The 26726-nt window shown below is 45.8% G+C and overlaps 3 protein-coding genes across 15 annotated transcripts in view; 1 reads left to right on the forward strand and 2 right to left on the reverse strand.

Annotated features, from left to right (window-relative positions):
• Nucleotides 1-4853, reverse strand: part of ahcyl1 (adenosylhomocysteinase-like 1) — a 51807-nt gene extending 46954 nt beyond the window's left edge. For 3 of the 6 annotated variants that reach the window (XM_035382824.1, XM_035382822.1, XM_035382828.1), the window contains exon 1: nt 4319-4853. In XM_035382824.1, coding sequence (XP_035238715.1) covers nt 4319-4498 — 180 coding nt within the window. In that variant the 5' untranslated portion in view covers nt 4499-4853. The remainder of the gene's footprint in view (nt 1-4318) is intronic. The other 3 variants (XM_035382826.1, XM_035382825.1, XM_035382827.1) reach the window with 1 other exon arrangement.
• A 214-nt stretch (nt 4854-5067) lies between these two features.
• On the reverse strand, nt 5068-21079 carry LOC118208296 (nuclear transcription factor Y subunit alpha-like). Of its 5 annotated transcripts, none has more exons than XM_035382835.1 (10): nt 20919-21079; nt 18602-18741; nt 17357-17434; nt 16249-16389; nt 15671-15781; nt 14716-14809; nt 13468-13607; nt 10192-10365; nt 9455-9562; nt 5068-8230 (listed from the first exon to the last, which is right to left on the reverse strand). In XM_035382835.1, the coding sequence occupies exons 2-10, from the start codon at nt 18680-18682 to the stop codon at nt 8213-8215; spliced, it is 945 nt and encodes a 314-aa protein (XP_035238726.1). In that variant the 5' UTR covers nt 18683-18741; nt 20919-21079; the 3' UTR covers nt 5068-8212. The 5 variants fall into 5 exon arrangements, with proteins under 5 accessions (XP_035238726.1, XP_035238722.1, XP_035238725.1 ...); XM_035382831.1 differs by having other exon boundaries at nt 14716-14815; nt 20919-21073; XM_035382834.1 differs by lacking the exon at nt 20919-21079 and adding an exon at nt 20730-20850 and having other exon boundaries at nt 14716-14815.
• Nucleotides 20532-26719, forward strand: ngrn (neugrin, neurite outgrowth associated). 4 transcript variants are annotated; one of them, XM_035382839.1, is made up of 4 exons: nt 20532-20642; nt 23760-24060; nt 25159-25269; nt 25761-26719. In XM_035382839.1, the coding sequence occupies exons 2-4, from the start codon at nt 23849-23851 to the stop codon at nt 26374-26376; spliced, it is 939 nt and encodes a 312-aa protein (XP_035238730.1). In that variant the 5' UTR covers nt 20532-20642; nt 23760-23848; the 3' UTR covers nt 26377-26719. The 4 variants fall into 4 exon arrangements, with proteins under 4 accessions (XP_035238730.1, XP_035238731.1, XP_035238728.1 ...); XM_035382840.1 differs by having other exon boundaries at nt 20623-20642; nt 23763-24060; XM_035382837.1 differs by lacking the exon at nt 20532-20642 and adding an exon at nt 23022-23140 and having other exon boundaries at nt 23763-24060.
• The last annotated feature ends 7 nt before the right edge of the window (nt 26720-26726 follow it).

Consider the following 26726-nt stretch of genomic DNA (forward strand, 5'->3'; position numbering starts at 1 on the left):
GGTGTAACTTCATCACTCAGTCACAGGCATTCGCATTTGTAGGGCTGGCCCCGCTGTTGCGGTCCAGCCAAAAACACATTTGCCAAAGCATAATGTCTCATGCTTTGTGCATATCTCACTTTTTAAAATATTACAAATGTGTAGGCTCGGTAAAATATCTAATAAATGTAACAAATCCAGTAAATGTGGAGGTATTAAGGTCAAAGGCATTTATAATTTATGAAGAGATTTATTGTTCTACTGAGTGCTCGAGTGTTTAATAAATCACCAGCCTAGTGCCAGACATCCCTGTGCCATACTCATCCTCAGAATAGCTGCTCTGAAATGGGTCACTTCAGGATTCACTGGGAAAAGGTCACGGGCATCGTAATTTGTTTAAACCCAGACCTAAAATTATTGGCATCAAACATCAAGGGTGGCTTCAACTGGCCCCTCGGTTGCCATGACGTAGGAAAGGATCCTCAGGAAAAGGCAGATCCAAAACCCAAGGAGCAGACACTGCCACTTAACGCTGTGTTAAATGTGCAGGTCTATCACCGTTTCTCAGTGTTGGACCTGACGGGCCACCGTAAGCCTTTTTCACCTCAAGCACAACTCAGTCACATCTCCAGGAGATGGTGACAGACACTAAAATGGTGGTTAAGCACCTGAACTCATAAGGAAGAGGTTGTATTTAAGTTAGGGTTAAGCAAGGCACTTAACCTTAATCGCTTCAGTAAAAACATGTTGGAGGTGCATTCGAGGTCCTCCAAACAAACAAGAAATGTTAATTTTCAACTGGTGGTGGTGTGTGTGTGTGTGGGGGGGGGGGTCTATGTATGAAACATACAGTAATTTCTACATGGTGAAACCAAAATTTTTTATACATTTTTTATAAATGACCTTAATAAAAGCTGGGAATCTGCATTTTAACCACATATTAATTGTTTGATTACAAATGTAATAAAATACAAATGTTGGAGGTACATTTGAGGTCCTCCAAACAAACAAGGAATGTTCATTTTCAACTGTTTTTGATTGTGCTGGCACACACCGGAGCTCCGAATACAACCACGCTCCTGTGAAACCTGCAATAATCCTGCAGAGTGTGGCTTGGCCATAGTACCCTACCCACCCCTGTGGTTCAGCAGATTCGCTTCTGTGGTTTTGCCAAGTGCAGGGCAGGATAAAACAGGCTTGGGCAGCTCCATCATAGCACACCGGGCCCTGCCAGAAGCAGCCAGGCCTGTGAGGAACGGGACTGGCCTTCTGTACCCTGCAGGAGCCAGGGAGGGACGTCAGTCCTGGACATGCCTCAGTGATTCCTGCCTTCAGTAGGATCAGCTGCACTGGCTGGGAGAGAGAGGACTAACGGGCTGGGAGAGAGAGAGGTAACAGGCTGGGAGAGAGAGAGGGGAGAGAGAGGGGTAACAGGCTGGGAGAGAGAGAGGGGAGAGAGAGGGGTAACAGGCTGGGAGAGAGAGGGGAGAGAGGGGGGTAACAGGCTGGGAGAGAGAGGGGAGAGAGGGGTAACAGGCTGAGAGAGAGAGAGGGTAGAGAGGTAACAGGCTACCAGGGATCTCACAGTTTTGTCCTGCAGGTTTTTGTGGGCTATTTTCAATCAGCGTCAGGTTATGCATTGGAATCGAGGCGTGGACTCTTTAGCTAACTGGTGAGTAATCAATTACGTGATTAAACACTTGATAGCAGTTCGGTGCTGAAGCACATCAAAAACCAGCAGACTCTGCTGCCCTTCAGGAGAACAGTCTGAGAGCCAGTCTGCGTTAGTGCTCCAAGCTGACCGGGTCTCTTTAGATCAGGAGCGCCTGACCCTGTTCCTGGAGAGCTACCGTCCTGCAGGTTTTCACTCTAAGGGCGCATCCCAATACTTTTCACTCCTCACCTCCTTTCCTCCTCTCGTCCTCCAGAGGAAAGGAGGGGAGGAGGGGAGTTTGAAGCCAATACAGTTCTGTGCACTTTGCTCGTTTCCATTACATTACATTACATTACAGGCATTTGGCAGACGCTCTTATCCAGAGCGACGTACAACAAAGTGTATAACCATAACCAGGAACAAGTATGACGAAACCCCTAGAGAGAAGTACCGGTCCAAGTGCAGGGAACAACCGCATAGTTCAACTTGGACCCTGATGGTTAAACTGATTAACACTAACAACGAGAACGGCAACAACGCAATCTATGGAAAAAATACAAGTAGTCGTTAAGACAGTTAATGCACCTAGTCACCTACGAAACAGCTGCCTAGTTACAACCCTAAGTTTAGTCATTTACAGGGGGGAAGGGAGGGAGGGGGAGAGGTGCAGCCTGAAGAGGTGAGTCTTCAGTCGTCGTTTGAAATGGGTCAGTGTCTCAGCTGTTCTGACCTCCACAGGGAGGTCATTCCTCCGAGACGTGTTTCCTCCGATATTGGGACACTGGAGGGAGGGAGGGAGGACACAAAGATCGATTTCTGGGGCAGGGAAGAGATGAGGTGGCAGTGGAGGAAAGGAGGTTACATTTTTTGAGTATTGGGACACATCCCAATTCTAACAAAGCACACCTCATTCAATAGCTCGAGATCTCACTGAGCTGCTAATTAGCAGAATCAGGTGAGGCCAAATCAGGGTTGAAATGAAAACCGGCAGGACGGTAGATCTCCAGGAACAGGGTTGGGCAGCCTTAATTCAGATGGATGACTTGGTCTGCTTCAGTGTGGGGGGGGGGTGACTAAACTCCCCAGGAGAACTCCTGGAACCAGCACACTCAGCGCCAATCGGACCCGTCCGACACCCATGATGGGGGACATGAGACAGAACAGCCCCCGCCACTGCCAGAGGTGCACCCTGCGTTAACACATCCAGCGGCAACTCCAGACTACCGCACGGCTAACCCTTCACACCTCCGATTAAAACAGCAACACGACTCACAGACGGTCACCAAACATCTGAAAACGACTCAAAATAAACAAGTGAGTAGTGTGCAGAAGTACTGTGTCATTCATAAGCATTAATACGGACATGCTCGATCGGAGATAAAGCCCACGCGGCCATAAATGCTGTGGCTTGCGTTTTACTTTATGATAGCAGCCAAGAGAACGCATTTTAATGAATGTTTATGAACTGTGGTGCTAACTGGAGCGCTATAGGCTACGTGCCGCACAATTATTTCCTTCCCAAAATGTCACTGAAGAGGACTCCACTGATCTGTGTTACCTTTGGCGATACCTTCAGTCCTAGTCCTGTTGAAATGCACTTGGGGGGAAAGTTCTCCAAAACAGACTGTACAGAATCTGTAATCTGTGGGTATGTAATATGCACGCAAACCACCCATGTACAAACCAAACTGTACATCGTAAGATTAAGCCTATCAGGGTTGTGTTACATTATTTTAATAGCCTACATGTCATTCTGAACCAATGTAAACAGTTCTTGGAGTGACATCGCGGCCCCTACGCAACGCAGGGACCCAGACAAAAGCAAGATTATAGAAACAATCGCTATCCTCCTGTAGATTATCTCAGTGGATTCGAAATACTCGAACTGCAAGAACAGAAGTAGGCTACGAAGGTTAAAGCAGCGTTAAGTAGCCTAACCTACATCAAGTATGAAGGTAAATTACGGATGCTTATTTAAATGTCACTCTGTTCAGCTCGACCTCCCAGCCGGTAATAAAATGTAGCCTATACGGCATTTCCAGTAGCCAACTCCTTCTTACTCACACTTGAAGGAATCGGACAATATCTATATGCGGTGGCGAGTGTCACCTGCGCGCCCGGCAGTCATACATCTTAAAATACCGCACAAATTTAGATAGGCTACGTAAAAATCATTACAAACTGATATACTAATATGTAGTACTGATATAAGTACAGTAATGCTCGTGTAACACACCCTCTACAAATCAATCCAAAATTCGAAACAGCTGTTCTTCCTAGAAAGCCAATTAATTGCTACCGTTGTCCCACTCCAATAGCCATTTCGCTCTTTAAAGCAGAGCGACTGTCTAATTAAATGCAACTACCAGTTAGCACGGTTAAATTCCAGCTGTATAAACATTGGCGACTTGGCCACAGGACAGGTGTATAAACTTCAGTTGTGTTGCTTACTTGCCAGCTACAAATCGTGAACATATCCAAAACAAAGTTATGACGCGAGTACACTTTTTAAAGTTCAAATGGCTCTTACAAAGAAATAGCCTGCAGCATTATTCTGCTGCGTACTATGGTTCTGCTTTATTATAAACAAGACACAGGATGTGGGACGCAAATCTCTTGCATGTAAACGATCGTGCTCGCGACAGCAAAAACCCGCAAAGGATCCCGTGTTTGCAAATCACTTACCTTCTTGACAGATTTGTGTGTAGGGACCGCGGTGAACGCTGCGGATAGTTCACCAACGTTCACATCGCTGTTCTTGCTCACTGTCATTGCCGAATATTTTTCCGCTACATTCTCGCTCTCTTTGACTTCTTTACTGGCCTGTTTCACCTCCAACTTCCCGTCACCCACAGAGTCCGACATCACAATCTACGGCTATCAGATATCTGAAGTATCGCAGGTAGCTTAATATTGAGCAAGCTGCAAGTGCAAGCTGGCAAATATGTATGACTGAACAGACGTATTCTGAGCGGTCACCGTGCGCTTGTTTTCAGGAAAGACGTAACGTTCCCTAGAACCGCTAGGAAGGATACTAAATTCGGGACGAAACAAATGCACGTTTCCCGGCTATATATATATAGATTTTTTTTTAATTAAATTGTGAATATTTTATTTAAACGAGGTTTCTATTTTTAAAAATATTAAATATTGCATTCGCTGCAGGGTTTACAGGACCCGTACCCCAATCACTCTTTCTAAAGTGCGCCGATGTATGCAGCAGCTGTTGGTGGGCGGTTTGTTTGGGCAGTCACCTGAAATTATGGGCGGGGAATGGGAGGAGCCTCAAGCTTGTTCCCGCACCCTCGCGATCGCCATGTTGGCTCAAAAGGCATCTCAGTACATCACTTCAGTTGCAATTTCATAGCCATGGTAGTTAGCAATCTGCTTTTAAAGCCTCGAGCTAATTGTAAGTTTAGAAGAAAAGGGACACGTTTTAATATAAGCAATCAGTTTAATAACCAGGTAATGTACAGTTCTAATCAGTGTATCATGTAATCGATAACTCATGTAATATAATTACTTTATACATATATACATAGTACACAAAGATCTGTCTTTCCCCAAGAAAAGTAAAAAATAAAAGCCCTTAGAGTGGTGCACATACAAAAACACAAAACAAAACATCTCTGTAACAAACACTAAAAGGTAGTTTTTCACTTAATTACCTAAAAAGGAAATTGGCATACATCTAGCACAAAAAAAGGCTTACTAACACACCATTACAGGAAAAAAAAATATTTCTGTGATGGAAAGAAGGCAAATACTTCAGAAAGAAAAGAAGCTTGACAAAGAGCCATCCCACCACACATACTTATTCCTCAACACAACATTTTAAAAAAATAAAATAAAACTAAATCAAGTTCACCAACAGCTAAATGGATTTCTCTTCCACACAGTCCAATGTCCCTAGCCCGATTTCCAGAGCTCTGCACTATCCTGACAGAAAGCACAGCCAAAGCCTTTTCTCTGCTAGTTTAACTCCATTTGCAGGAGTAAGCCAATCACTGGTGCCATACAACTCAACTGTGCTAGCGTACGAACCCTATATGGGAAACACGGCCGGTCGTGGTGCCGTGTCATCTGAAAAAAGTCACCCATAGGACAGGCTTTGCCCTTTCCAACTGGAAAACAAGCCAACCTGCAGACAGGTTCGGCACCAATCCTACCCCTCAGGAGAGAAGCGAAACAATGCACATCTCTCATCAGAGCAACAGACAGCTCTCCTGCTTTCACATTCAAATGAAAGATTAACTCACCTTACAGTGTGCAACCCGTTTAGACACCACAAAACAAGGAGGGCAGCGAACTTTGCTGATTCAGAAACATAATGAACCCATTTAATAAAATTTAATTCAGCTCTGATACATAGGAGTAACTTTTCAAACCCCCAACATCTCAGGTAAATGACAAACTATCAAGTGAGCATGGCTGTCAAATTCCGCTAAATTTTCCAAAGAAACTTTAATTGCTATAGCACTGCACAGTGTTAAGTGCTACAGTTAATTTGCACTCCCTAATTAACTCCCTTATACTAACTAATTAGGGTTAACTCCCTAATATACTAAAGTGAACTTCCGCAAATATCTTGTATATCATTATTAAAAGTTAATGTGGAAAATAAAAACAAATATCTCTACTACAAGCTATCCTCACAACCTTGCCTTTTAAAACTAAGCAATTTGTACCAGTGTAAAGGGAACATACAGAGCTAATTATTATTATATAATAACTGCAGAGCGTGAAAGTTCTCAGGCTAGTTAACATTTCTGCTTCCCTGGACCCTGATATACAAAAAAAATAAAATAAATCTTATACAAGACCAAATTAGGCGATGGTAAACTTTGCCGTTGCTAGTTACTATCTCGGAACAAACAGAAAGGCTATATATTACATTTGCATTTTGATGAGCAGATTGATGCGTTTTACACCAACACTCATATTTTCTTAAGATTCCCTGGTTTTTCTTTTCAAATGCTTTGAAAAAAATGCGCCACTTTACAGTTGGGTTCAATGACCTTCTACACTGCCACTATCACGTGGGCTGAGTTCAGCATGCTGGCAATGTGACGTCAACACCGACGGGACGTTTCTGACTTCACCAGCTGCGCAGACAGCATCGCTGCTTTGATCGGCGAGGTACCGCTGAGCATGCTGGGAAAGAGAAACGGTACCGCGGGCGACAGGTCAGTCGGGTTAGCTCATCTACACGCACGTGAGGGAGAGAGAGAGACTGTGCCGGCCTATCGGTTGCCCAGACAGCCTGACAACAACTTATCTACACCCGTCCATCTTCCTGGATGCCCCCTGAAAGGCTTCTTTAAGTCACAACAAACACTGAAGGAAAATCCTAAGAATGCTCAGATTTGCTACTCAAGTTTGAAAGAGAATCTGAATGATGGATGGGCATTCGTGTTAATATTATCAGGAAAGTTAAGCACATTGGCAATGTCAGTAATTTGATCCAGAACATTTACCTGCTGTATAGACAGTTGGCAGACGCTCATAGCCAACGCATAAAGTCTGACATAATGACTTAATAATAGCCATCAGAGGCATTTGGCCAGTATGTTTCTGTGACATGCCTGGAGTGTTTTTCTGTTTGACAGACCCTTTTTTGTAACAATAAAATGTTTTAAAACTGTCTGAGGAAAGTTTTCATCATAATGTCACCTCATTGCCAAATCTTACTTTAACCTTCCCTGGCACTATGGAGATGTTTTTGTTAGCAGGGAAACTAACCAGTATCGCTCCCTTTGTGCAATTATTACAGTACTGTCCCTTCCCAGGATGCACCGGCTACACCTGGAGGATTTCAGACTGTAGGTCCCCACCTGACCAAGACAGAGGAAGGGTGCGGATAGGCACTGTCACCAGGGAGCAGCCATTTTGTCTCTAGGATCAGGACACGGAGAACAGCCGGGCGGACGTGGGTGTTCATTCTGCCTAATTCAGAGACACTAGAACAGATTCTCAGACAGCATGAGGCACCAGTGTGGTAGAACGGGGGGCAGTGCTGGTTAGGAAACAGAGCCTGTTGCAGATTCGTTTCCCTGGTAGGGTACTGAGTTGTAGCTTTGTCTAAGATACTTAACTTGAATTGCTTTAATACAATACCCACCTGTATAAACAGACTGTATGAAAAATGTTTTAATCTCTGTAGGTTGCTCTTGTGCTAAGAAAATAAATAACCTGATAATGGCAAACTGAGCGGTTGTGGTTGAGCGGTTTCAGCCTCTTGTTCAGAACCTTCAGACCGTGCTTTGTTGACAAAACTACGGCCTGAAAACTGTGGCAGTCACCAGGCTGACTGTGAAGCACAGTGGGTAAGATTTGGGACTTATAGTGGCACTACACAGAAACGGGTTGGTTGGTTAGCTGACTGATGAAAACAGGCTGGATTCCAGGCGGGTGTTTTGGTGCTTGGAGCTTCTGGCAATGTGTTTTGTGCGGCATCCTGGACGATCTGCACACGCGTGCGTGCGCACACGAGGGGTGGGGGGGGGGGTGGACGTGGGCTGGAGGGGGGGGGCCCAGCCCTAAGACACACGGATCATCTGTGCCACTGTCCCTGCCCATCTAGGACTCCTGCTGGACCTAAGGGAGAAACGGACTCATTAATGCGTTCAATTCAATTATCCTCAGCACCAAACACGTTCTTTCTGTTATTCATTCGTTTTCTATTCTCTCTCAGTCTAAACAGCTCAGCAATGCACAGCATCAAAGTAATAAAAAATCTATTTCAAGAACGACCCAAACAGACCAAAAGAACTGCAGGCTCAGACACACTGAATCCTGCAGAAAAATAGCCATTTAAAATTCTTCAGAGTTTACACTTTCATTAAAATAGAACCACTTGGAAAATCTATTCTTGAACTCGTGCAGCTTAACCTTTCGATTGCCCTCGGACACTTAAAATGAGCCCACAGCTATTCCCCACAGACCGCTCACGTTAAACAGTTTTATTGCTCGGAAACCTTTGATGAGGCCTTCAACTCGTTAGGAATGCATGTGAAATATGCGCTCGCACACGCGCGTGTGCGTGCATACTCAAGAGCACGCATTCACACACACACACACGTGCACGTGCACGAATACACAAGAGAACGCGTTCACACACACATGCGCGCATACAAAAGAGCATGCATTCACACACACACACACACACACAAACACGTGCACGCATACACAGGAGCACGTGTTCACACACACGCACACGTGTGTGCTCATTCAAGTTTACAGAGTGTGTGTTTGGGGTTCAAGTTTATAGAGTGTTTTTGGGGGGTTCATATTTACAGTGTGTGTTTTTTGGGTTCAGGTTTATTGAGTGTGTTTTTGGGGTTCAAGTTTATTGAGTGTGTTTTTGGGGTTCAAGTTTACAGAGTGTGTGTTTGGGGTTCAAATTTAGAGTGTGTCTGAGGTTCAAGTTTATAGAGTGTGTTTTTGGGGTTCAAGTTTATAGAGTGTGTTTGGAGTTCAAGTTTACAGAGTGTGTGTTTGGGGTTCAAGTTTACAGAGTGTGCGTTTGGAGTTCAAGTTTACAGAGTGTGTTTGGGGTTCAAGTTTACAAAGTGTGCGTTTGGGGTTCAAGTTTACAGTTTATGTTTGGGGTTAAGGTTTACAGAGTGTATGTTTGGGGTTCAAGTTTACAGAGTGTGCGTTTGGAGTTCAAGTTTACAGAGTGTGCGTTTGGGGTTCAAGTTTACAGTGTGTTTTCAGCAGCAGAGGTAGAGAACAGGTGCCTGTGTTAAACTTTGGGAGGCAGGGGAGGGGCTTAACGCGGGTGACCAATAAGGACCCGGCTCCTGCGTGAGGTCTCACCTGCAGAGCCAATGCCATTTCCTCCTTCTCCTTTGGGGAGAAGAAGCGCCCGCCGTCCCCCCGTTTGCGATGCATGGCGTGCCGGTGCCGGGACTCGTGCAGGTATTTCTGCGGGGAAAACAGCCAGGTTAGAGTCGCTCTGTAAATCAGTATCGCCACCTAGTGGAATACTACAGACACGTCCCGACGACTGAGCTTTCAGCAGCCCAACCGCATGTAAACCAACACTAGCATTCTTCGAGGCAGGGGTGGAATGTTCCTGGAGGGCCACTGTTTTACTGCCAACAATTACCCTGGCGCAACAAGCTAATTAGCTGCTAATGACCTATGTACACCATCTAAAAGATGTGACCTCAGTAAAAATGTGTTTCATAAAGGGCCACAAGAACAGTGTTCAGGCATCATTCATGAGCTAAGCAAGAAATGGCACTGAAACAGTAGTAAATAAATAACTGTGCCAATAATAGCTAACTAGTTGATGTGAATTCCAGAGAACGGATGTGGCCTTCCTTGCCCCAACCCATTTCATATATTAAACACGGCAGTATAAAGTCATTAATAAGTCCCTGAAGCAGCACCACAGTGGTTTTACTCAAATCCAGTAAATGCTCTGTATTTCTTTTATGACACCGTGTGTTCAGGGTACTATATGACGCTGTGTACAGGGCACGCCCTGCTGTATGATGCTGTGGCACAGGGCATACCGCGCTCAGTCAGGTCTCTGACCCAGTGCCCACCTTCCTCTCTTTGGGGACCTTGCCCTCGGCCTCCAGCTTGGCGCGGGCCTGCCGTCTCTTCAGGATGCGGTGGTACTGCTTGGCGTTGACGTACAGAGGCTCCTCCTCCAGCACCTCCGCCCCCGGCAACGGCATCCGCTGTACGGTGGGAACCGCGCTGCTGCCTGGCATCATCTGCACCAGGAGAGACACTGTGACATGCCGTTCCCATGGATACGGAGAGAACTGACAGGCTATTCCCATGGATACGGAGAGAAACTGACACGCTATTCCCATGGATACGGAGAGAACTGACACGCTATTCCCATGGATACGGAGAGAACTGACACGCTATTCCCATGGATACGGAGAGAAACTGACAGGCTATTCCCATGAATACGGGGAGAACTGACAGGCTATTCCCATGGATACGGAGGAAAACTGACAGGATAATCCCATGAATACTGAAACACTATTCCACTGGATTCCCTTTTGTGTAGAACATTTCCTCACATCTTAAAGGAGTAACACGGTGGTTGAATGTGACACTTGCCAGTTGTCTTTAGGCAACAACGGAACAAATGTGCATATATTTTTTTTTATTATTCAGTTATTTAAATGTATTTTAAAACACATTTTTCTAAGCCTAAATTTCCCACTATAAATTTCCCAAACTGTCTGGGCGTGGTAATGAGAACTGTCAGTTAGCTATGATTGACAGACCGTTCCCCGTTACCATAGCTACCTCCATGATACATGCTCATCTTGGGAGACTGAATTTTCACAAGCTAGCTAACTTAGCTAGCTAAGTATCGATAGCTAAGGACGCTGACTTATATCCAATAACAATTTTTGCTAGCTAGCTAGCCAAGTTAAGATAAAACTATAACTATAACATCCCTATGAAAGCAAACTAGCTAGCTAACATTATCGATAACATTACATTATGAAAGCAAACTACATAGCTAGCTAATGTTAGCTAGCTAGCTATAAATTAATATAACCAACCAGAGATAGTCTAATAGTCCTTAAAAGGCACTCTAATAAGTGAACCTAACCGTTAGTCAAATATTTGCATTGTCTTGCCTGTTAGCCAGCAGCACAAACTATGGGTCACGAGCTATCCAAATATGATTTAGAATGAGCTATCACAGCAATCTGACTGACAGTAGGGAGGGCAAAACGGAGCTTTAGAATGTCGCCAGCAGTGTATGCGCATGAGCTCGACAATACATTTCTCACAGAAAAGGTAGTTTGTCGCATTTTTTTTTAGTTCATTACAGTGGTGATAGAAGTGACAAGAATTAAGTGGTACTGTGCTGTTAGCCTTTACTGATCGCCGTACAAAGTTAACGTGAAGTAGCTAGCACAATCGGACAGCATTAACCCATAAAAATGTACTTTGAATGGAACTTGCTCAATCGAACGGTAAATCTGAAAAACATTCGATTATAGTCAGCGGCACCAAAATTTTCTTTCACACCCTCAATAAACGGAAAAAGTCCCAGTAGAAGATTGAATTAAACCTTTTAAAGTTATATATTTTCAGAAACGTTATCGATTCCGCTTGGCCACAGTGAATAAAACTAGGCGATCTGAGCGTATAGTTTCTATGTAAATTACATCAGAAGGATTCAGCCTTGTTGTTTGCTACCTAAACTTCACAGCACACTTCAGGGCGGTGTGTCCAGAGCCATAGAAAGAGATGGCTCTGGGTGTGTCCAGTCAGATTTCTTTATGGGGCGTGGAAAGGGGAGTGGTTACTGTACTTGTGACGCACTAAATCGATAACATTCTCAACCGGTTGAAAATAGGACAATAATTTTAAAACGCATATTTCTCCAAAAATAAAGAACGGACATATTTAATATTTTACTCATCGTGTTTCTTCAATGCCTCTTGTGCAAATAGCACATAAAACCCAGAAAGTGTGAAAACCACCATGTTACTCCTTTAAACACTTGGCTAACGAAATAAGACTACTTAACTCAAGTATATTTATGAGAGCACTCAAATGCAATTTATCCTGATGAAGCCCCAGGGTGAGCCAAATGAATGTAAAATGATGTTTGAGTACGTCTGAGTCTTTGCTTTAGGGAGCAGTAGAGTCAAGTGGAACTCAAGAGTAGATTCCAAACACACCATGGATACCGACACATACTGATAAGCTAATGCAATGGAGACTGCCTGATACAGGCAACTGTCATGGATAATGACACTATTGCCATGGATACTAATGGATACTGACATGCTCAGATCCCCCATCAACATTACTGTTCACCTTCAAAATGCTACTGGTGGTACATGGTACCGAATCAAAATGAGAGTGCTTATGTTAGGTCCATCAGACATCAGTTCCATATTACTTCAGCTTAGTCACAGTAATCACTTCCCCTCAAATCATATAGCCCGTACAGTGATGTTATGCCTCCAAAGGTTGTACATGTGCAAATTATGCAATCTTTAATAAAATAAGTTCATAACATATTATCATTGGCTGGAATCATTTCCTATGGCCATAAAACCTGTGTTCAAGGAAAGCGGTGGTGTTTCTATATGAACATGAACTACACGGGTCAGTGACAATGAAGAGCTTGAACTACAGGAGAGCAGACAGGAAAAAAGCACTGGCACAATACAGAAACTGACTGATGAGTTCACAATCGTGACCAAATGCTATAAAATAAATCTGCTTCTATGTACAGCCTCTGGAAACATAGCATAGCTGTGCAAGCTGCTTTGGAGTGGGGCTAATTGAAGTGCATTCCCTTGCTTAAAACCACAAACCCAAAATGCCCCAATACCCACCATTGTAGATCATAGGTCAAAGGTCACCAGAAGCTTTGTGTAAATATCTGAAATAACCTTTATCACACGTAAAAACCATCGGGGTCAATCCAAACCATACAAAACCAAAATTTCTTTTTCATTTATTATGAAAATGTAAACGGTGGCTAACTGGCTAACCATAATTTAATTCTGAACAAAATGTGGCACATTACTACTAAATCATCAGGGTTATCTCAAATTTAATTCAGAATTTAAGTTTAGCACAATAAAAGTTCTGCACGTGCGTTATAAAGCAAGACTGTCACTGTCCAATTTGCAGAGCACACTAGACCAGAAAGTCCCATACCGAGCAGTTTGGTGTGAATGCATGTACTGTGAAACCCTTAGTTTAAAGTCTATTAAAATCCCAGAGGGACTGGGCTAATCCTGCTGTGAAGTGGAGGTTCGCCGGTGAGCTGAACGTGAACAGAAACGCTGCGCGGTCTTAGCGGTCTCCGGGGGTCTCACCATGACCATGCCGCCGGCGTTGACCATGTTGCCGGACATGGGCAGGGTGACGGTGACGGTGCTGTTGGTGGTGGGCGTGCTGGCGCCCGTCTGCACGATCTGCGCTGCGGCCAGGCTGGAAGCCGGTATGGTGATCATTCCTGGGGATTCAAAAAAAAAAAACACTTTGTCAGGCTTCCGCTGCACACCAGACCTGGACATGGTCACACATGGTGTGTGTTTGTGTGTGTTTGTGTGCGTGTGTGGTTGTGTGTGCGTGTGTTTGTGTGCGTGTGTGGTTGTGTGTGCATGTGCGTGTGTGGTTGTGTGCGCGTGCGTGTATGTGTGTGCATGTGCACGTGCGTGTGTGTATGTGTGCGTGGATGTATGTTCGTGCGTCTGTGTGCGTGTGGTTGTGAGCGCGTGTGTGCACGTGCGTGTATGTGTGTGTATGTGTATGCTTGTGTATGTGTGTGTATGTGCGTGTATGTGTGTGTATGTATGCTTGTGTATGTGCGTGCATGTGTGTATGTGTATGTGTGTGTGTGTGTATGTGTGTGTGTGTGTGTCTGTGTGTGTGCATGTGTGTGTATGTGTGTGTGCATGTGTGTGTGTGTGCATGTGCGTGTGTTCATATGTGTATATGTGTGTATGTGCGTGTATGTGTGTGCTTGTGTGTATGCGTGTGTGTGTGTACATGTGTGTATATGTGTGCGTCCGCGCATGTGTGTGTGTGTGTGTGTGCATGTGCTTGCGTTCATGTGTGTATATGTGTGCATGAGCGTGTATGCGTGTGTATATATGTGTGTGTGTGTGTGTGTGTGTGTATGCTTGTGTATGCTTGTGTATGTGTGTGTGTATGCGTGCGTATGCGTGTGTGTATGTGTGTGTGTGTGCATGTGCGTGCGTTCGTGTGTGTATATATGTGTATGTATGTGTGTGTATGTGCGTGTATATTTGTGTATGTATGTGTGTATGTGTGTGTGTGCGTGTGTGTGCATGTGCGTGCGTTCGTGTGTGTATATGTGTGTATGAATGTGTGTGTATGTGCGTGTATGTATGTGTGTGTATATGTGTGTATGTGTATGCTTGTGTATGTGTGTGTATGTGCGTGTATGTGTGTGTATGTATGCTTGTGTATGTGCGTGTATGTGTGTATGTGTATGTGTGTGTGTGTGTGTGTGTGTGTGTGTGTGTGTGTGTGTGTGCATGTGTGTGTGTGAGTGTGTGTGAGTGTATATGTGTTTGGCCCTTGCGTGTCAGTGCTACCTTGCTGCAGGATGGTGCCGTCGGCGTTGACTGGTTGGTACACTATGGTCTGCCCCTCTGCCGTCTGGGCCAGCTGCTGCCCCTGCAATGTGATCTGCCCCTAGAGCAGAGAGACACTTTAAAACACCACCCAGCTGCCCCTAGAGCACACAGACACTTTAAAACACCACCCAGCTGCCCCTAGCGCACAGAGACACTTTAAAACACCACCCAGCTGCCCCTAGAGCACAGAGACGCTTTAAAACACCACCCAGCTGCCCCTAGAGCACACAGACACTTTAAAACACCACCCAGCTGCCCCTAGCGCACAGAGACACTTTAAAACACCACCCAGCTGCCCCTAGAGCACAGAGACACTATAAAACACCACCCAGCTGCCCCTAGAGCACACAGACACTTTAAAACACCACCCAGCTGCCCCTAGAGCACACAGACACTTTAAAACACCACCCAGCTGCCCTTAGAGCACAGAGACACTTTAAAACACCACCCAGCTGCCCCTAGAGCACACAGACACTTTAAAACACCACCCAGCTGCCCCTAGAGCACACAGACACTTTAAAACACCACCCAGCTGCCCCTAGAGCACAGAGACGCTTTAAAAACACCACCCAGCTGCCCCTAGAGCACAGAGACACTATAAAACACCACCCAGCTGCCCCTAGAGCACAGAGACACTATAAAACACCACCCAGCTGCCCCTAGAGCACACAGACACTTTAAAACACCACCCAGCTGCCCCTAGAGCACACAGACACTTTAAAACACCACCCAGCTGCCCCTAGAGCACAGAGACGCTTTAAAAACACCACCCAGCTGCCCCTAGAGCACAGAGACACTATAAAACACCACCCAGCTGCCCCTAGAGCACAGAGACACTATAAAACACCACCCAGCTGCCCCTAGCGCACAGAGACACTTTAAAAACACACCCAGCCACCAGCAGCGCCCCCACCTGGTTCTGGCCGGCAGTGACGGCCGTCTGCGGCTGCTGGATGATGATCTGCTGGGTCTGGCCCGCTGGTGCCCCCTGCAGCTGGATCTGCCCCGGCTGCAGCAGCTGGATCTGCACAAGCACACAGATACATCAGTACACGGTCACGTGTGCGCATGCACACATACACACACATGCATGCACTCACACACATGCACACGCACACATACACACACGCACATACATGCACGCACACTCACACACACACACATGAACAAATGCACACGTACACGCAAATTAATTGTTACAAGAAACGTCCTGCCATATTTTAATGTGAACATTCTGAGTAGCAATAAGACATAGATATGTGAGAATAACAGCATGTACGGCATAGCTAGGCAGGCCAGCATTTATTTACTTTACGATGTCATGGCTTTGTTCACACCAACATCTAAACAGATCATTTCCAAAAAATGTAACTAGGTCTTAGGCTGGCAAATTGCCGGTGCAAAGTGTAAAGTTCCGAAGCATTGCCGGGTAAGGCTGCATGGGTGAGATGGGAAGCGGAAGCTCATGGTAACTCCAGAAGGTTCTCTTACCTGCTGCAGCCCCTGCCCTCCTGCCATGGGCAGCTGCATGATGGTCTGTCCCTGGCCTCCGGACATGGCCTGCACCATGAGAGGCTGCCCTGTGGAGGTAATGAGCTGCCCCCCGCTCACCTGCACCATCAGCGGCTGCCCCTGCACCCAGGAAACAAAGGCATTTAAAACAGGGGTGTAGTACCCCACATCCCCCACCAGGGGGTTTAACACCTAACATCCCCACCGGTGGATGCACTACCTCATATCCCCACCAGGGGGTGCAGTACCCCACATCCCCACCAGGGGGTTTAACACCTAACATCCACAGCAGGAGACACACTACCTCATATCCCCAGCAGGGGGTGTGGTATCTCACATCACCACCAGGGGGTGCAGTACTTCACATCCCCACCAGGGGGCTTAATACCTCACATCCCCACCAGATGGCCACAGCAAACAGGCACCATGCAATGTGGGGAGACTGGATCACTCCGCAACGCCCAGCGGCCAGACAGCAAACGAGGGTCGTCAGTGTCCCTCTGACACGAGCAGCCCTGTGTTTCAGCACAGACAGACACCCATGTGACGCTCGCAGTCATTCGATTAGCAGGCGCCCTGAAGCGAAAGGAACCGCAACAGATCCGTCTGCCTGTGACAGGCGGTGACCAGACGAGCAGAGGGGAAGGAACTATGGGAACGGACTGAGCGAGCGCTTCTGCGTTTGTCTGACTTAATTGCTTTTCACAGTCTGCCATCCAAGTTCAGGCTATGGAGAGCTCTCACGTGATTGGCTGAGACTGGTGTAGCAGTGCTGATAAAAGGCAGAAAAGCTTCAGTCCCAGGTCACACCTCTTCGCTCACAGCAGGCTGCCCTGATAGGCCGTGCCGTTTGCTGAACGAGCCGCTGGGCATCGCTGAGCCTGTACGAACAGGTCAACGGACAAACAGCACAGGGAGCAAGGGGGCGGAGACACATGCACATCAGCACGGGCGCCCTCCAATCACAGCTGCAGGGGATGGGACAGGAGGGGCTCTGGACAGCATGCTGGGGGGGGGGGGGGGGGGGGGGGGGGGTTAGGGGCATGCAGCAGGCCAGGGTCAGAGTGCGGGGGGGTCGCACCGCTACCTGGAGCGTCTGCACCTGCTGGCTGGCCCCCGGAGCTTCAGCTTGCAGCTGCACCGTGGCTACCGCGGTTACTGTGCCCTGCGCCCGGAGACAAGGCACCGTCACCACGGGGACGTCACACAGCGCGCGTTACCAAGTGTCCATTACCACCGCCGCTGCGCGTTACCAAGTGTCCATTACCACCGACCACCGCTGCTGCATTACCAAGTGTCCATTACCGCCGCCGCTGCTGCTGCGTTACCAAGTGTCCATTACCACCGCCGCCACCGCCGCCGCGTTCTGTACACTCTGTCCACTCCGTTACAGGAGTAATGCAACACACACTCCTCCATACCGCAGAACTGTTTACACACTCGCTGTCTGTCGCTCGGAGTCCACGCGGCCGAGGTTGATGACCCTGGTCCCAGAGTGCCACAGATCTCTCTGGTTTTTGCTCCATATCAACCCTTAACTATAACGCTGGATTAATTCATTATCAAGTTTAATTAATGCAGGCAGGCCAGAGTTTCACAATTCAGATTGGGACTCGAGCTGTGCGTTCAAGCTCAGACGCAAGACAAATCAGGAGCACCCCAGGAACTCCTGGACCAGGGTGGCCTTCCTCCACCATGCAGACCAGCACCCACACAAGTTCAGGGAAAGGAACTGTTTCCCTCATTCACAGACACAATGACGAGTGGAGCTCTGCCGTTACTGCAGAATGCTTCTCCAGAGGGAAGAGGGAAGAGGAGAACCGGGCCCAAATCCGCAGAGTAAGCTCGGCAGCAGCTCACACAGCAGAGACGGGGAATCCCATTCCTCAAGAGCACCATCCATTTCTGGATTTCATGCCAGCTTCCAATTATTTAAATCACGAACGATATATGCAAATTACACAATTACTCTACAGTTATTGATAAGCTCATGAATGAAGACTGCTCGTGTCCCTATATGGAACGTTTGTTTCAATGTGGCCTAACCTATGAGTTAACTGATGGCAGTCTAAACAGCTAACTAACAGTAGGTCATTACCTTTTATTTGCTGTTGTCCTGTGTTTGTATTACATACATTGAACATGCTTTACTATCTTAGGTTTTTATAATAACAGATCTGTTATGTGTGTACATATCAATTCATTTTTATAAAAGAGCTTTAAAAATAAACTTTATTATTACTAATTGGTTCACTGAGCCAGGGTAACTGGTTGAAGCAGAAATCTGCCCTCCAGGACATGGTCTCTGGCCCCTAATGTAACACCAGCCCACCTGCTGCTGTAGCTGTCCGCCTGTCGTTTGCACCAGGATCTGCTCCCCACTGGTGGTGGTTGCCGTGGTGAACTGTTCCATGATCTCACTCCCAGCTGCTCTGCTCCGCCCCCTCAGCTCAGCTCACTCCCGCTCTGACACTGTGGGCGGAGAGACGGACGTGAGTGACAGCCGCATGCTGATCCGCTTCAGCCTGCTTGCTGACCCAGGGCGGCACATGGGCACCCCACTGTGCTTTCCAAACATGGCCCTGGATAAGGCGTTGAGACTGAAGTCCAGAGCTGGGTGATGTGTTCCACAACCCTCACGCTAGAACTACAGATCCCAGTATTCCCCTCTGTGTTACTGCATGGGACCTAGATTGGGATGGCAAATTACAGGCTCAAAGGCCATACTCCATACCCATACAGCAGAACTTAGAAATAAAATAACCACATTACAGACACCACCTGCAATGTAAAGACATAGTTTTCAAAATCAAGTGTCTCAACGCCACTCAGTGACCTACTGATGAGAAAATAAATCTTTAACATACAGAAACGAACAAAAGTGATTGGAATTCACAGGGATTTTTAGGAGCTGACAGTTTTGTACCTGATAAAGCAAATGTCCTAACAAAATAAAAAAAAATAAAAAAAATGATGTTCTGTGACAAGCCAGGTTTACAAGGCAGCATTATACACTTAGCTAGCTTATGCAAGATGGTGACTCATTTTGAAGGCAAGCCTTTGACACTTTATAATTATAAAGTACGAACCAATAGCCACCTGTGCAAGTTACACACTGGCAATTATGAATACAAGTTGCTTCAGTAAAAATATCCAAGTGTATAAATGGATTGTATTTTTTTAAAAAGCTGTGTTGGTGCATCGGGATAAGAAATGCTTATGTACTGCAAAAGATGTGTGGCCCATGCGGAAAAAATGTGAATACCACGATTTAGCAAACTTTCTTTGCATTTCATTCATAGCCTGGTTATGTCTAGGGCAACACTGACACGGTCACCTTTTGGGTAGTCCAGTAATTCGCATAATTATTTTACTTAGTGTAAGGTGACGGAATGGTTTTTCGGCAGAAGGATTACGTCACTTCGTGCAGGAATTCCAAATAACCTTGGTTCCCAGACCTCCCGCGGCCGACTCGGAGATCTACATTTCTCCATTTGGCAACCTGCATAAATGACTGCATAACACTAATGTTCACCCAACATTTTAATTCTTAAAGCCAAGTGCCAGTAGAAATGTACCCTACTAGACCTATACGTTATCGTAAACGGTTCAAGTGTAAGCCCCAGGAAGTTTTGCGCGCGATTAATGTTTAGATACTTAGAAAGGTTCACCTGTCGACTTTAGAAAGATATTGCGCTTTTTCGAGGGGGGGGGGGGGGGGGGGGAGAATTACTGCACACTGAAATAACATCTAAATCATCGACGTAAATACCCCACAAAGAAAAGTAATGCATTTACGTTTATTGCTTTCATAGACTATCTGAAACAATTTCTGCTCTGTATTTAGACGTAGTTAAATATGACTTCTTTAAATAGCTAATGCCACACTAGAAAATTCGCGCTATATTTTACCATTCAGACGGCAAATTCATTCCTAGTGCGTAGATAGCTAGTGGAAGCTAACGTTACGTTAATTTATTTGTAGCCAACATTAGCTAACTAACCAGCTACGTTACAAAACTGCTCATCTAACTTAAGTGGCTTTTCTTCAACAGAACGGAATTTGAAGTTACTGCACAAAACGCTAAACGCTTGGACGTCTGCTAGCCTGCGACTACGAGTGGAAAAAATAGCTAATGCTTGGTCGCCTTTTGATTACCAGGTCTAACACTTTGTGAAGCTTGTCGAAATACCGAAAATGTTTTCAAATGATGTGAATTCATAGAAATGTTACACAAATAACAAATAGCTCACTGGTGGTACTCCGTCTGAGCCTGCGTCACGTAGCCAGCTGGATAAATAATTAAACGCAGCTAGCGAGCATAGCTGCTATTATTTCCCGAAGGTTACTGTTAGCTGGCTTATATGTACAGGTGAGTTACATTTACTTTCTGACTTACTACCTCGAACTAAAAAGATTACTTGTAACAATCAAAAAGCACATTCTTAGCAATGGCTACCGAATCGTCGTGTCGAATAGTCTCATCCATTTTAGGGCAACCTAACGTAATTTCGTATCGCTTAAAAAGGTCGCTTGTGGGCCAAATTGCTGGGCTTGCTACTTCGGCGTCTACATTCAAAATTTGTATCAATGCAGTTTTAATTCCTGTATTTTGCTGTGTTACTAATTTGGTTGGTCAGTGACTCACCAATCCCCTCCGAACCGCTGTCTCTTTCACCGTTTCTCCGCCGCCCGAATTCCCTCTGATTGGCTCCAGTACCGTTTTCCAAACCCAATCACCACGGTGTCTGGACAAAATGGCGCACCTCGAACGCCACCAACAAATCGGACGATTCGGTTTCCCCTCCCCCTTGTCTTCTCGAACGGCGTCTCCACGCCCATCCACAGGTCTTTGCTCAGTGTTGAAAATGGTCGGGTTTGATTGTTAACAGATGATGCGTGAATGCATCAGTCTTGAAGGGATTTAGTAGCATAAAGGGAAATATCGCACAAATAACCTACCATTTGGGCCAATCTAATAATCGCTCGCTGCAGTATAATATAGTTTCGTAGTTCTGTTTTACTTTTAATCTATCATAATCTGACATCACCCTACTGCGGCTACACACATTTTATTCCGCATGACTGTGTTTCGGCTACTCCTACTGTAATTTAAGCATTACATTGGTAGTGCAAACTGGCGAGCCAACTAACACTACCTAGTCAGGTTTTTTTTCTTTCTTTTTTTTCTTGCTCTTGCCAACCAAGGTAGCAAGTTATGCAGACTGACTATCTAGAATATATTGGAGTTTGCGAAATTATGGGGTGAAATGTAAACCAACCACATTTAACTATTCATCCAGGCCGTTGCTTGTAGGCTTGTAGCTTTATATCTGGCGCAATATTAAAAGTAGGCTAAACATTTTGTGTGGTTGTAATTCAATAAAAACCCATGAACACTGATCATAATTTAACAACAGTATAATTTCCAGGCACCCCATGGCAGTGATGTAAATCTTTAATGTAAATGCCTCTGTTCGCAGCGCGTGCACAGTAATCCCAGTGTCCAGATTCATAAAGGCGATGACGTCATCATAGTGGCCCCTGAAAACGGATGATGGCATTAATGATATTTCTACCTTCTAATGCGTGATTTACGGGCGTGGGCTAAATGACAGAGAAGCAACCTAATAATTATACGGCTGTGGGTTTGAAGAACTGCCATTGTGAACTTCAGCAAGGTACTTAATCAGGACTGCTGTGAACTTCCAGCCATGGAAACAGGTGAAGGAAAGTTCTAAGTAGTTCCAGATTGCAAGAACACTTCTTCATATCATATGGCCCAGTAGAGTCCTGCATGGTTCTTTTTTTGCCCACCCCTGCCTTATTAATTCCAAGACCAAATCTGTCCTGAAAAAAAGAAAAGAAAGAAACCATCCCTGCAACCCTGACCCAACCCACATGAAAGCGAACCCAAGGCCTCTCATCGTGTAGGCTTCTTACACAACATCCCCACTTCTTTAAAATTCTAAGTGGTTTGCACAACAAATAAGGCAAGTCTTCAAAGCTGATTGGCCAACAAGATTTGATAAACCTCTAAATGTTGAACTATTATCTAAATGTTTTCATTATTTTAAATGTAGGTCTATGAATACAGCTTAGAAATCACCCAAAATCTGTAAATGAATGAAATGTTACAATAGCTATAAACCCATATACCTTTTATATGAACCAAACTCTTTAAATTGATTAACTATTATAGCCATGAACCCCATTGAATGCACCCCATTAACAATTCACATTTTTGTAAGCCTATTATTAACTGAAAATTGTAATAAGGATATAGCATATGGACAAAAGAAAATAATACATGTGTCTGTCACTCTGCTGCAAAAGGCGGTCCCCAGATTGGGTCAGCTCAATGAACACTGTACCTGAATGGTAAGGATGGGGATAGAAAACTGCCACCATATGATTATATATTAAATAAGATAATAAGGATGCTAAAACAGTTGAAAATAAATAGCAACTCCTGTATGCTTGTGGATACAGGAAAAATAATAAATACAATTAAAATAATTTAAAACATTTTTTAAAGGCAGCACAGAAAAGTTCAGGATATTTTTTTATTAGCCTAGATCAATCAAAACGGACCGACCCACGGCATTACTATTTCCACCTGGCTGGGAACAGAACAGTGGATTTCATGTCAGCTGTATTTTTTTGTGGGTTACTGTGTGTGGGTACCCCGTACCCGCGACTATCCGACTGACGCAGATCTCTATCGCAGAGAGTCGACTGCCATTTATAATAAAGAGTCTTGCGATTGGCGCGTTGGAATAATCGAGCGCTGCGCAAGTCCCTTGTAAAGGCAGAAGCAATCGAACCTCGATTTCTGAAAGTACATGTGTCTGACTTGTTGTTTTCAAGGTAAAGTAATGCTTTGACTTACGAGTTCACAAATGTATTATTTTACAAACGAAATCAGGTCATTTAGATAGGTAGTTCACTGGCAAAACAAGCATTGTAGATATATGGCTCTATTTGAAATTAGACGTCGAATCGTGTCTCATGTTACTGTCATTGAAAGTAGTATACATGTCTAGTAAAGCTAGTTATTCGCAAAATTAATATTTGGCAAAACTAACGTTACATAGCTAGTTCAATTAGCGGTGACTTGTTAGCTGGCTACGAGTACTTATTTTAAACGCACAACATTAAGCCTCATAATTATGTGGAGCCTATTAGCTAGCTAACTCTGAATCCAGACAGTGTAAGCTCTGTTATCGATATAGCTAACCATCTAGCTAGCAGACAGGTACTAGGTAGGTTTCGTAGCTGCAGTAACATACAAGTACACAACTCTTAAGTTGCCGACAATGTAGTTTTTTAGACGACTTGTGATGGTTTTGTATTAATGTAGGTACGTGACGCAGTGCATGCTGTTCATAAAACGTGAGGGTCCAAAATCAGTTTGACTGCGAATGAAAAAAAAAATGCTCATACATGTAATGCTCATACATGTGCATATTCTCTGTTTAATTTCCAGTAGACGCTTATCTGAAGTCCTGAATTCCTGGATCTGCAAACGTCGTACCTACTGCAGATCTGCCCGATCGCTGAGCCTGGAATGAGGCCATGCTCTCCAGGGTTATCCCCCATCTACATGCCCTCGCGGACCTGCAGATCCTCGGGGTATGCGGGCTGGCACGTCGCTGGGCCAGCCGCGATGCCAGGGTCCGGATGGGGCAGAAAATGGCCCAGCCAGGCCCAGATCCCAGAGAGAAGGACCCGTTTATAGATGATCCTGATATGGCAGAGGTTGAAGATAGGCTCAGAGCTTTGGAGAGGTGAGCTGGCCGAAGCTTAAGATGAATCATTTCACTTATTCGGTTTAAACATTAGTGGAGTGTAAAGCTTCTATGTATGTCATCCTTTATAAGCAGGTATGTCATCCTCAGTATGTATGAGTCTGTCCCCTCAGGACTAGTAATTAACTATAATACCCAATGAATTCACTCTTGACGGATGACTCCTATGCCATTGTATTAAGTTGTGGACAGTTGTATAATGGAAGCAGTGTATTACAATGGTCAGGAGCTGAGCTTGCATCACAGAGGTTGTAGGTTCAGTTCGCAGGTGGGCTACTGCTGTACCCTTGAGCAAGGTACTTAACCCGAATTAAATCTGTAAAATAAATGGGTTGCTAATGTAAAACTAATCTGTGTAAGTTTCAGTGTATAGTAAGGCTGCATTCAGACCAGATCAGGCAATGCGGCACCTTCCCGCAGGGCTGTGCGGAGGTGTGGGCGTGTCACTACATGGCCCATTTGTGTGATGTCATGTTGTGAACTTTAACCCCCCCAATACAGAAGGTGGCGGTAATGCACCTAAAAGCTGTTTGCCGACCACCATTAAACAACAAAAGAGAAGAAGAAGAACTTTAACCCCCGACCCGGGCCTTTTCCTCCATTTCCTGATCGGTAACTCAAACAAATGGACACAAACCGAAGGAAGCTTCTTGCTATCGTTATCTCGTCTCTCTTCCATATCTTCACAGTTGTTCGGTGAACAGCGGAATGCTACATGGTAATTTACACAAGGGTCTTCTTCCCGTGGGCATCTTCTGCTCTGATCGCCGGCTTACGCGATTGGCCACCGCAGCGTGACGTCGGGTTGCGTTATGGCAAAAGTTGATTCTGGTTCTACTTCTTCCCGCACAGCCGCTGCGGTTTTTTCTGTACCCCATGCGGTCCCCACTCCCGCAGCCTAAACGCACTACCCCCATTCAAATGAATGGGAGGACTGCCGCTTGTCCCGCATCGTCGGATTGTGTCTGAATGTGGCCTCAGAGACGTGAAATGCCTCAGTGTAAACACAAATGGGATGGTTCAGGCTTCCAGGCCTCGTCGCTGTGTGACGGCGCCTCTGCTTCCTGTCTTGGTCAGGGCGGAGAAGATGAGGCAGGTGGCCATGAAGTTCCAGAGACTCAGGAAGCAGCTGGGCCCCCCGGGGCCCCCGGAGAGGAAGCTGAGCTGGGACGCCATGGAGCAGATCAGGTGGGCACTTCCTGTGGCCAAAGGCTCCGCCTCTTTAAGCCATACGGCTCGGGAGGCCGCGCCGTATGGTGAATACAGTCGCGACTGCAGGAGGCTGCCAGCACTCCGCTTCCCATCATGCCTAACGCCCCTGTAGCCATGCCTGTATTCACGACACAGCACAGCCTCAAGTGCCGTATTCCTTTTATAGAACGGTTAAAACATATAGATACAATTAATTGATAACACAATATTATTTATTTTGTGATGTTATTTTGTAAGTAACGGTTTGTGTGTGGAATGGTACTGTTTAGAAAGAGGTTGTTTGAACTACTGTTACTGTTTTAGATTTATAATCACTATAATAACGGTCTCAGCCAATCAGCCTACACCATGACCATTAGGGGTGTCCATGGCCGGATAAACTCATGACCGACAGGTATTGCCTGTTAAGAACAGGTGATATTCAGATACTGTAATGGCCTAACCCAGCTCTTCCCTGCTCCGCTCAGGTACCTGAAGCAGGAGTTGCCGGAGGAGTGGACCGTGGCTCGACTGGCCGAGGGTTTCGCCGTCAGTACCGACGTCATCCACAGGGTCCTGAGGAGCAAGTTCTTCCCGTCTGCAGAGAGACGGGCGAAGCAGGACTCTATGGTGCTAGCCAGAATACAGCAGCAGTCTCTCCCAGCCAACGCCCACCCTGGCCAAGACGCACCCCAGCTGCTTGGGACCCACAATGCCATGCTTCCTGCTGGCACAGGAAGCGCCCTCGCCACTTCAGACCAACAGAGCCTGGGTGCAGGTCGGGAAGTGGCAACAACAGCGCCCTCTGGTGGAGGTGACAGCCTGGGCGCTCTCACCTTACCAAGCCCTCGTACCCCTGTCTGGAGCTCTGTCACTCCACAGGAGGTGCAGACAGAGCGGCAGTCCTCCCTCAACCAGGAGGAGGAAAAGGGGGTGGAGGAGGAGGAAGAGGAAGAGGAAGAAGAGGACAGTTGGGATGGCCAGGTCCTTTCAGACCAGGAACTGGAAGAGCTCGCCAGAACACATCCAGAACAGAACTGCCAGGTGGTCCAGAAAGGGCAGGAGTTTTTTGACAGTGCAGGAAACTTCCTGTACAGAATCTGAGTTTGTTTTTTTGTTTTTTGTAATGGCAACAGCAGAACGTACATGGTACATGAACACGTACATGAACGTACAGTTGCAACTTAACCCTGATAAACCACTGTAGTGTAAACGAAGCTTTTCTGTGTGGGAAGGGGAGTTTATGGGCGCTAATGAGCTGTATGTCTGTGTGCTAGAAGGCTGTCAGAACCCTATTAATGCAGAGCTTGTGTGTCATATCAAGGTTGTGCATAACACAGTGCTTTCCTGGCTGGTTATCTGCTGTTGAAGAGGACTGGTAAGAATTAGACCATAACCGTATTTAAATATATTATGTTTGTGCTGAATTAAACAGACTTTGTTTTCAGATGTTT

This window comes from Anguilla anguilla, chromosome 11 (genome assembly GCF_013347855.1).
Source record: "Anguilla anguilla isolate fAngAng1 chromosome 11, fAngAng1.pri, whole genome shotgun sequence".
In the NCBI taxonomy this organism is placed as follows: domain Eukaryota; kingdom Metazoa; phylum Chordata; class Actinopteri; order Anguilliformes; family Anguillidae; genus Anguilla; species Anguilla anguilla.